The sequence below is a fragment of the Amaranthus tricolor genome, chromosome 1 (genome assembly GCF_026212465.1).
Source record: "Amaranthus tricolor cultivar Red isolate AtriRed21 chromosome 1, ASM2621246v1, whole genome shotgun sequence".
Lineage (NCBI taxonomy): Eukaryota > Viridiplantae > Streptophyta > Magnoliopsida > Caryophyllales > Amaranthaceae > Amaranthus > Amaranthus tricolor.
The window spans coordinates 40,464,246-40,475,808 of NC_080047.1; the positions used below are offsets into that span (position 1 = coordinate 40,464,246).

Below are 11,563 nucleotides of genomic sequence, written 5' to 3' on the forward strand. Positions count from 1 at the left end.
ACTATCAAATTTTTCGAACATAAGCATATTTGATAATTATATTCTCTACTAAATGTCGAACATATATATTCAAGCACATTCATTTAATGAATTGGAAATTAGAAAGAAACCACCCAGTTGAATAATTGATTTATTTTTATATCGATTGTATTCTCACTGAGTTTGACTCTTAAATCCACCAATAATCATTGTTATATATACACACCATCAAATAATTTTTAACCAAAACAAAAAAATATTTTTTAAAAAAAATTATGAATGATTTAGGAAAACATCTAACCAAGTATTATAATAATGGTACTAGTATTTTAAAAATATTTTTCTTTTTTTTTCCATGTGAAAGAATTATGTACTCTATTTCAACACTTATAGGTTTGTGTTATATATTTTTCAAAAAATAATATCAACGTGATAATATTATGTACTCTTATTTGTAAACTCTAGAGTGTAGAGTAATATGTTTATTTTAGTTTTTAGGCTCAATTTTTACACCATTAGCATTTGAATCTTAAATTCTTTGAAAAACCCTGATACGATTGTTAAAATGAGTAAAGTACAAGTAATAAAAGTTCCAACATTATCAAAAGGGAGAGTCAAAAAGAATGGAATATTATTTTCCAAATTAAGAACACCTTTAATTTCAATAATTTTTTATATCATTAGTCCATTTTAAAGATTTGAAGCATCTAAAACTTCTCTACAAAACCACAAACTAGCAAATCCAACCACACAACAAACACAATATCTACTACCATGACTGTCCAAAATTAAAAGAATCCAACTAAAAATAATTTAAAATTAATAATAAGGAAAATCTCGATTTTGTACAATAATAAAAAGACTAAAAAAAACATAAAATATACTCCCTCTGTCCCATCTCCAATGTCCCATTAAAATTGTTACGTCTAAAAGGGCCGAGACTAAGAAAGTATAAATTAAAGTATCTTGATCACGAGGCAGGCTGAGGTTGAGGCTGAGGCTTGCCAAGAGACAAAGTGATATCTCCATTGGTGGTCTCGGGAGAAGGTCGTTTAGGCGTGGCGGGTTTGACGGAGGCAGAAGGAGTGGCGGGAGAAGAGGACGAGGCGGCGACAGTAACGGCGGACGTGGAAGTGGGGGCCACACGTTCACAAGAAGGACACATAGTAAGAGTAGTAGCAGGAAGTTGCATGAAGAAAGGTTGGGAAGTTTTCAAGGCTCTTAATTCCTGAAGCTCCTTTTGTAATCTCCTGTTCTCATCAGTCAAAGTCTCACAGCACCTCTTTAAATACTCACAATCTACCTCAGTCTGCTTCAATTTGGTCCTGTGTCATAATCAAATTCCCACATTCCAACTGCTTTTAACATTTACTCATATGTAATGTAATGTAATGTAATTTCATATCATATCATATCCCAATGAATATAACACAAAGATTTGATTCCAACAGCTGCACTTTATCATACAGCCATCATAAATACTTTCATTACATACTTTCTCCCTTTTTTAGCTGCACCTACAATTTTTTTTACCAGTTATTCTTTATTATTCTTTATTACTCGCATTTGTAATGTTTATTTTCTACAAGTACATGTTGAAAGAATAGGAAAAAAAAAGAGAAAGTTAAATCTATATGAAAATAAGAGGTACTTCCTCCGTTCTATAATACCTGCTACATTTTCTATTTTTGGCAATTTTTCATATTACTTGCTACATTTCCGTTTTTAGATATAAAACAATCATTTAAAATTCTACATACTCCTATTTTTATTCTACTATATACTCTATACTCTATAATAAAATACTATACTATACTCTATAAAGTAACCTAACAACTTATTTTTCCTTTTTTTTTCAATTAACAATAATAAAATACTATACTCTATAAAGTAAACAATCAGCTACAGTGTTGGTCAATCACTTTTCTTAATTCTCGTGCCCATGTAAATATAGCGACTAAAACGAAACGGAGGAAGTATGTGAGTACTAAAACAAGAGCATGACTCCTGATGAGCAATTATAGAAATGTAATAGATCCAAAAAAATGTACCAAATCGAAAAATAATACTACTAACTAATACTATGTGCAAAAATAAGATCTATTGAAAACCTTTTGAAGTTATATCCGATGATGTTTAATTCACTTGCTTTTTACTGATTTAACTGATTTTTACTAATTGAAACTTATCTTTATAAATCATAATTGATGTTTATTGATTGCAATTGATTTTTACTAATTGAAACTGATTTTTACTAATTAGAACGGATTTTTAGTTATACATTATAACTAAGTTATACTAATCAAAATTATTTTTACTATTTATAACTAATTATAATTAATTGTAACTAATTTTTTCTGATTAAAAGTTAATTTTCAGTGAATACTTATTTCTTTTAAAGTGAACAAAATAAAACCTTAATCAATACGAAGCTATAATAATATTTTCTTAAAAATCGACAGCTTTTCATTATTTGGCAGTAAAAATTCTCATACCCTATTTTTTTTACATGTACGGCTGGGCGGAGCTAGAGAGTTTTAGGATCGGCCTAAAATCTTTTTAAACTTTGAATTTCCGTTTATTATGATTATAATTATTAAATAGTTTTATTAATTTTAATCCCTCTAATAATTAAAGTCAATTTTTTTAATATATTGCAAATGTAATTCCTTTTCTTTATTTTTACGTTTTGACCAACTTAAAAAGTTTTTATGAAATCACCACTGTATATATAAACTTTATATTTGCAGATAAAAAAGACATAAGCTACAGCTGAAAAGGGTTGAATATTAAAGAAGCAGAAAGAAGTGAGCAGAATTTTTATTTATTTGGGACAGTGAATAATTTATAATGTGATGGTCCAAACCAAATATGTAGGCCCTTTATTTTATGTTCATTTTTAGCAACCAATGCATCAATTATTTAAAAATAGAACTATCATTAGGGCTTTTTTTCTTTCTTTTTATTCAAACAATTAATAATGAGCTTATTTTCCCCACCTATTTATTCCCATGAAATAAATACCCTAACACAAATATACAAAAATAAAAAATAAACTATTTTTGTAAAATAGACCATAAGGAAACATAAATTCTTTTTATTAAAAATAAAACTATTTGTATTCGATTCTTAACAACACTAGAAAACGAGTAGGACACTTAAACACTCAAATTTGAATAAATTTTCCCGTGATTAGCACTTTTTAACATTTAGGAACGCATGTGTGTCGGATATGAGATCTTAAGTTTAAGTAGTATGTCCTATTAAAGATCATATAGTTTTTTTTTACAATAGGCAAATTTAGAATACTAGGATAAAATAAGTGGTCGAACATTAAACTCCACATGAATACAATATGTTTAACCAACTCAAAGGTCATTATTCTTATGTTATGTATCATATATTACAAATTAAATAAACTATTAGTAGAACTATTAATCAAATCACTCAGGTCATACCCTATACAAAACCGATCATAGATTTTCCTTGCCTTAACTAAGGGAAGTATATTCTAATTGAGCTTTAGGTCAAGAATAATTTCGACTTTCTCCGTCATACTCATTTTGAATCATTTTCTTATTTGAAAATAGACCTATCAGTTTCTTTTAATCTTATTCTTACATTTTTAGTCGCGTTTTATTTGATCTACAATTTAAACACAATCACTTATTTTATTTATTATCAAATATCCACGTTTTCTTAAAACACGCCATTATTCAATTATGGTAAGTCAAAGGGTAGGAGTAGTAAACCCTAACTCAATAAACAAAGATGAAAATCACAATAATACAAGTAAGAGACAATAGCTAGTCCAGTCCCTAGTAAACAGATTAAAGCAGTTAAATACAAAAACAGAGAAGCAGGTAAAGATAATAATGGAATGACACCATACACTTCCTATCACTAAATTGTTAATTGCTTTAAATAACAATATCACATGTCAAGTGTTATTGTTATATATGTGTATATGAAGCCTCACAACAAAATTACAATTTACAATATCACATCACAAATGTTATCAATCTTACATAAAACCATACATGTGAACAGTATAGACAATTACCAAAAGAAGATATATTTGTCTTTAAAAACAATTTTTTTTGGCATATTTTGATGCTGTATAATACAATGAGCAAATAGTTTTTGCTTTTTACTATCTCATATTGCAAACAATAAGATTTGACATAAAGTTTTAAAAAATTTATTTTGTATGAGACCATCTCATTATGAGATAAGTCAATACAATCAATTTATTATAAGATTATAAGTATTCAACTTAAGAGAATAACTGATCATTTTAAAACTATAAAAATTAATCACTTTAAGATTAAAATTTGTCACTTTAAGATTGGTTATTAAACATTTTATTTTAAGATTGTAAGTAATCAATTTAAGGGGATAAATACTATAAAAATTAATCACTTTAAGATTAAAATTTGTCATTTGAAAATTAGTTATTAAACATTCGGAAATGAGTGGTTTTGGAATGTGCGGAATGCTCAACCGTACATGACCCCGAAAACTAAATACCCTCATATATGAGAAATCATATCCAAATAACATAGTGGTAAAGAAGGATATATGGTTGAAGAACATATAAATGGTCATAAATTAAGTCATGGGGGAGAAAAATAGCGGTCCGTATCCAAACAGGAATGATAATAAAGAATAGAGAAAAATCCAATAGAGACAAGTCCCTTTATAAGAAGGTGAAGCACAAGAATGGATTGATATATCTATCCAATATCTATTATCCAACACTAAAAGAAAATGACAGTAAAGGCTGGAAAAAGATAATGGATATGGGGAACCCAAGGTTGTATAGCAATGAAGATTCATTGAGTACATGTGTCTGATCATTGGGGAGAAAAGGGAAGGAACAAATAATGCAAAGTGGTGTATAAAAAGATGTACTACTAGACCTGTCTTCCTGTTGCTACTAAAGTTGCTCTACTCCCAAAAGGTGTTTGTAAACACATCATTCATTCATTAGTACTCTACTAGTATTCTACACTCTCACCGGCTTTGTTTTGTATCAATTGTCATTTTAATTTATTCTATTTATTTTATATTTTTTTTAATTTTAGACAATAATCCTTCGTGTTCTTTTAATCTCATCTATACAATTTAACTTTCTTATATTTTTTTCCACACAATTCAATCTCTCTCTTTTATCCCTTATTAATTGTAGAAACGTCAAAATGGTGAATTAAACGGAAATTAATAAAAATTTAACGAAAAATACTACTGCAGTTAGATAAGGCATAAACTGAATGCTATCATGTGAAAAAATCTTACAAAAATGCTACTAATGATATTTTATAAAAGTTCAATACTACCATATGAAATTTCCCTTAGTTTAAATATAATTCTATTAACTTTTCTCTTATTTCATAATAACCTAGTCTTTAATTTAAATGTCAAAAAGTAAATGGAGCAAAATTATTAGTATGGAGGGGTATTTGTATTGTAGCCCAAACTATAGGCTTAGAGGTATTCACGCTCATAACCTACTCATACCACTACACATTACTGCCAAGGAGTATTCCTTTGTTTTTATTACCATCTTTGTATTTCAACCACATGAGACAACTATTAGTACTAACCATGAAAACTCCATCTATCCCTCAATTTCCATCCAAGGTAAAGAAAATAATAAAAAAAAAAAAAAGTAAATGGTATTTCAGCTGGTTGCAAATATGATATATTAAAAAAATTAAAAATAATTTTTGTTAGTCTTTTATGTTGGCTTTTGATTTGTTATACTATTTTTTTCTATAACTAAAACCTTTTTTAACACAACAACTTTCAAAACAACTAACTATTTAGTTAGCTTAAAAGCCCACCCATCAAAAACAACCATCACTTTTAGACCCTAAGCAAGTTTTATTTTTCTAAAAAAAATCAAAATAAAATATCGAAAAAAAATTGAAAAAAAATTTATGATTTTTTCTATTACTTAGAATTTTTTATGTAAATTTTCAAAATGTTTCTCTAATTTTAAATTACTTTTCAATTTACATTTTTTATGAATTACCAACTATAGCGGGTTATCGGGTTACCTAAGTTTACTTTAGGCAAATACCCTTTAAAGTTGAGATTATTCATGGTCAATCAATATGTGAGATTATTGTGAAAAAATTATAAAAAAGTTAGATTATTCTATGTAATTTTTTTTTTAATAGTTACAAACTTTTCAAATCTCAAAGTCTAATGTTTAAGTAGGGTGAGATTTAAAATAATAGATATACATTTATAACATACAAAAATTTCAAATAAAAATAAATAAATAAATAAATAAATAAAATAAAGTATAGTATGTACCTGGCTCGTCTATTCTGAAACCAAACTTCTACTTGACGAGGGCGAAGATTTAGCTGCTTCGCCAATGCAAGCTTTTGCTTCTGCACCCATTTTTCCACTTATATATTCGTTAATTTTTCTATAATAATATTAACTTTTAATTAACTTTGTATAAAATTAATCAATTTTGAAGCTGTTTCCATAGAATAATACTAATTTTTGTTTGTTAATAATTTACTTTTTTTGTCATATAACCTATAATTTAGTTTTTAACATGTTAAGAATACTCTAAAAAACAATGTTAATTTGGTGTTATTTATTATTAATTAAAAGTTAATGTTATTATATTGAAATTAACAAAAGATAAAATTATTAATAATAATTTTTTCAATTATATTTCTTATTTTCAATGGTATATGGGAGGTTTTGAGTATGTTCAACATGTTCAACCGTACAGGGCCTCAAAAAAAATTAGGAAACTTAAAATTAAATTTCGTAGTACATGTTAAGTGTTTAAAAATACAATATTATTAGAAAAATATTATAATTTTTAAAATTGTATTAAGCCTTTAAAGAATCTATAAAATTTTTACTCCGCCCTCTGTCAATAAAATTAATAAATATTATTCCAAAGGGGCAAATTAAAAACCCAATGCAAGACCAGGTCTCTTTAAGCTTGGAACACTTGTCAAATATTGTAAACTCAGAAGAATGCACTGTGACCTCATTTGAGACATGTGTTTTCCATAAATATCATAATAAATGACAATAAATTAAGATGAAAAATCAATGGTTTAGACTTTAGATGCACAAGCAATAGTCATCGACTTGAGGTTTTTTTTTTCCTATAAAATTAATTACAAGTATTTATTTTATGTCTATTGGATTAGACGTAATTGAAAAGTGATTAGCTTTAACACTTACAAATATGAAAAATAATTACATAAAAATATGAGACAAATTCAACTAAAGCCAAATTAATTAATGGTTGAAACTTCATAATATATAATACATTTTAACACGTCCACTTATAGAAAATCTTTTGACATAAAAGTGTGGATCCAGCACCACCTTAGCTCTCTCATATCTAACATTAAAATTAAAAGGTGGATAATAAAAACTCATGACCCCTTGTGATATCATGTATAGAAATTAATCCGTCGGTTGCCTGAGAGATATATCTTCCAGTCCCAACCTATTAAATTTTAATGTCAACTTATTCCATCTTTAATATCGACTTACATTATTTTTAATGTCTACTTACAATATATTTAATGCCCAAAAAAGTACTTAAAATGTCTACTTACAATATTCTTAATGTCTACCAAGAAACTTAGTCTTCTAGCCCACTTACCATATCCTTAATGCCTACTTACAATATCTTTAACGCCTATTTACAATATACTTAATACCCACCGAGTAATTCATTATAATATTCTAAATGACTACTCACAATATTCTTAAATCTTAATGTCTACCAAAAAAACATACTCTATATTTCCTTTTGTGACAGCCCAATTAGAAATGTTCTCTCAAAAAGACCACCTCTCACAAGAATTTGTAAAAATCAATTTAATGGGACAGAGCGAATAAAAAGCATATAGAATTTAAATATAAATATATATACTCTTTTTGTCCTAAAATTTTTTTAGCTTATCTCGTTGAATTTGCTTTTTTTTTTTAATAGGACTCATATTATTTTTAAAATTTTTGCTCTCAAAATTAATTTATCTTTTTATCTTATTCATATACATTTTATATTTTTATCATTTTAACTTATTTTTTTATTTTTATTATATTTAGAGCTATTTCTTTAATGAGGGAGTAATATCAAGAAAACTAGGTAGTCCTACGACATACTAGGAAAGGCGTGTACTATAAAGCATAATCTAAAAAATTCAACTTATGATTATTCACAATTATTATTCATTTCAATTAGCATTTGGACCACCCTTTTCATACCTCCTTTAATTTCTTTGCCTTCTTGAATAATTAGTAGTATATATTATTTAACTTTTTTTTGGCTTTGTTTGGTATAAATAGGCTAACCCCTTAATAAATGAATTTTGGGTGATTATTGACTTTTTAATTAGTTAAAAAAAAATAAAAAATAAAAAATTATAATTATTTTACAAATAGCTTTCAACATACCTTTTATTTGGTTTTAGGTTAGAATGAAGAAGTTACTTAATGTAATCACTAATTTGGTACACTTAATTACTGATGAAAATCTAAAATACTTAATGTAATCGCTATTAAATATTAAATTAGTCAATTGAACTAACTATCAACAATAATTGTTAAATAACCCCCTCATTCTAATACTACTTCATTCCCATTAAATTTACTCCTTTTAAATAAATATAAACTTGTTCCATTTAATTTAACTTATTTCTATTATTAGCCATGACTTACATTATTTTTTTTAATTATCATTCCAGACATTTCTATACAAAATCTCATTATCTACTTTTGTCTCATTTTTCTTGATTTCTTCGTGAAGTATTTACATAGCAAATTTAAAAGGAGAGAGAAAATAATAATAAATATATACGATCTCTCGATAAAATTAATTAATACTATTAAAATTCAAATTAAAACAGATCAAATAAAAAATATTTAACTATTCTAACTTATAAATTAAAAATAAAATCTAAATAAACGTCAAAATGATTAATGATACTCTAAAGAATATAAATGGTATATTTGGTTGACTTAACATAGTGTAAATGTTGAAGAAAACCGACCCTAGTTAACTACTACATACAAGTGGGTGCAAATGTAACTAGGTTTAAACCAATAACGGACCCTGAAGGATGGTGTACGTACAACGTAATTTATGGGATGTAATTTTTAATTTAATTTATCATAGAATCTAGTCAGAATCTTAAAGCGCTGCTCTCCAACTCAAATATAATTCAATTTTTTATTTATAAAGCGAAATAAAAAAAATATAGTGAAGTGATATTTTATTTGAACCATCTAATTGCATAATTTCATAAATATTAACTTAAATAATTTTTTGATGTATCTAATTTAATATACAAATTATCAAAATAATACATTAATTCGCGTAAAAAGTCAAATATAATAAGTATTATGCAACATAAAAAGGAAGTCTTTAAAATTTTCAAATATTTGTGTCTTTTGCGAATGCCAAAACAAATTTTTTCAAGTTTATTTTACGAATAAAGTACGTGGCCTTGTTAGATTTGTGTTAATATAAGAGTATGAATTTAAACGTGTTAAAATAAATTAGAATAATTTTTAAATTACAGTTTTAAAGTTTAAGACTTTTGCAAATTAACGTACCAATGTTTATTTTATGCGAACAGTCATCAAAATTTCAGACCAAATTAAATAATTCTTACCATTTTAGTATTATCAATTTTGGGTGAAATGGTAAAATATATGATTTGGTATGAATGTTATAGATTTTAATTCTTTCGTAGTTATAATTAAAAAAAAAACCATTAAAATTGTAATTGTAATTTGTAAAAATACTAGCTTTAAAGCTTGGATTTGTAAATTATTCAATAAATTAATTTAAAATAAAAAATAGGAGAAAAAACCAGACTTACAGGATTCAAAGTATGGTGCTCTTTAAAGCTTTCTTCAAGAAAAGCTGATTGTTGTTTAGAAAGTCTTAACTTTTTCCTTGTTGATCCATTTTCCTCATCATCACTTCCTCTTGATGTTGTTGTTATTCCCATCATTTCTTCCCCATTTTCCCTCCTTATCATTATTCCTTTTCCTCCTCCTCCACTCTTATTATTATTATTATTATTATTATTATTATTATTATTATTATTATTAGTGTACAGTGAAAACTCCATAAACGACGACGTTCCACTGTTCGGCGACGACTGCTCCTCCGTTTCCTCCGTCATGGGTCCCACTATTGCACGCCGGTTCACTTCTGTTGCTTTTGACCCTGGACCGTCTGATGAACCCGGTTCTGAACTCACTGACCCCACTTCACAATATTAGCGTTTGAAAAGTCAATTTATTTTTAAAACGACAAACTTTACTAAATTGTATAGTATTACAAGTCAACTCTCTTTAACTATTGGGTTAAAATTCCTTTTCCCCATTAATATTTACAATTTTTTTGTGGTTTTCATTTACCAAATTTACCTAATTACTTACTTTCATTTCATTGCCAGTAATAAGTATTATGAAATGTAAAAAGTATCTCGTTTAATTTAAGCACATTAAAACTTCAATATTTTTAAGCGTGAATAATTAAAAATTATAAAAAATTTACAGTAATATTTATTGCGTTAAGACAAATATAACAAAAAAAATTTTTTGCCTATATTTCAATTAATAGATTAAGAATAAAATACTTCTATAAATTAAGAGTGAATAGTATGGTGACAAAAAATCAATTAGACAAAGTCACCTAAAAAGAGGGTGTATAACATATTTACATTTGTGGGTTTTTTTTATTAATTTAAATGTAATTAAATTAAAATTAACTAATAAACCAAAAAATGGTAAAAATATTTAAGAAAATTATTTCTAATAAACCCAAAATAAATATCAATAAAATTAAGCTTAAATTGAACTTAAATGTATTTTTACTTGAAAAATAAGATTTAAAAAAAAAGGAGAAAAGGGTGGAAAATTACAGTTATCAGGAAGCCAAGGAAAGCGGAGAGGATGAGGAGGTTGAGTAGAGCGAGGAACAGGGGAGAAAGGTAAGAGATCAAGTTGAAGAGGTGATGGTGATGGATCTGACGATGAAGAAGAAGCCACGTTATCTCTTAATTCATGATGATCATGATCATCATCTTTAATATTATATTCACCATCTCCTCTTTTATTCTCAGCCGTTGATCTTGCTCCTACTGATGATGATCCCATGCAGAAGCCCACACTTTTATTACTCTCAACGACTACTCCTTTGTTTCCCAGGCTCAAAGCTAACTCCATCTCTTTATCTTTTTTAAGGTTTTAGAGAGAGAAAGAAGAGAGAGAAGGGAAAAAGAAAGAAAGAAAGAAGACGACCTTTGAATGTTTTGTCTACACCACCAAATCCCCTAAAAGGGTTCTGTTACATATATAGGGTGTATATTTTTTTATACCTTTTATATTACTTGCAACATTTGACAAAATGATACTCCCTCCTATTCAGCTTATATGTCTCATTTTCTTTTATAGTCAAGTCATCTTAATTATCCCATTTTTATTTTTGATATGGGTTTTTGACTTTTATGCCCTTAGTAGCTTTATCCTATTTTCAATTATACCCTCCATTACCCATACTAATTTTCCT

The 11,563-nt window shown here is 26.9% G+C and overlaps 1 protein-coding gene across 2 annotated transcripts; it reads right to left on the reverse strand.

Moving 5' to 3' along the window:
- Positions 1-567: 567 nt before the first annotated feature.
- LOC130814970 (homeobox-leucine zipper protein HOX11-like) lies at positions 568-11,334 on the reverse strand. Of its 2 annotated transcripts, none has more exons than XM_057681280.1 (4): positions 10,917-11,320; positions 9,864-10,258; positions 6,304-6,383; positions 568-1,304 (listed from the first exon to the last, which is right to left on the reverse strand). In XM_057681280.1, exons 1-4 carry the CDS (start codon positions 11,218-11,220, stop codon positions 950-952), a joined length of 1,134 nt encoding a protein of 377 aa, XP_057537263.1. In that variant the 5' UTR covers positions 11,221-11,320; the 3' UTR covers positions 568-949. The 2 variants fall into 2 exon arrangements, with proteins under 2 accessions (XP_057537263.1, XP_057537272.1); XM_057681289.1 differs by having other exon boundaries at positions 575-1,304; positions 9,864-10,249; positions 10,917-11,334.
- Positions 11,335-11,563: the final 229 nt, after the last annotated feature.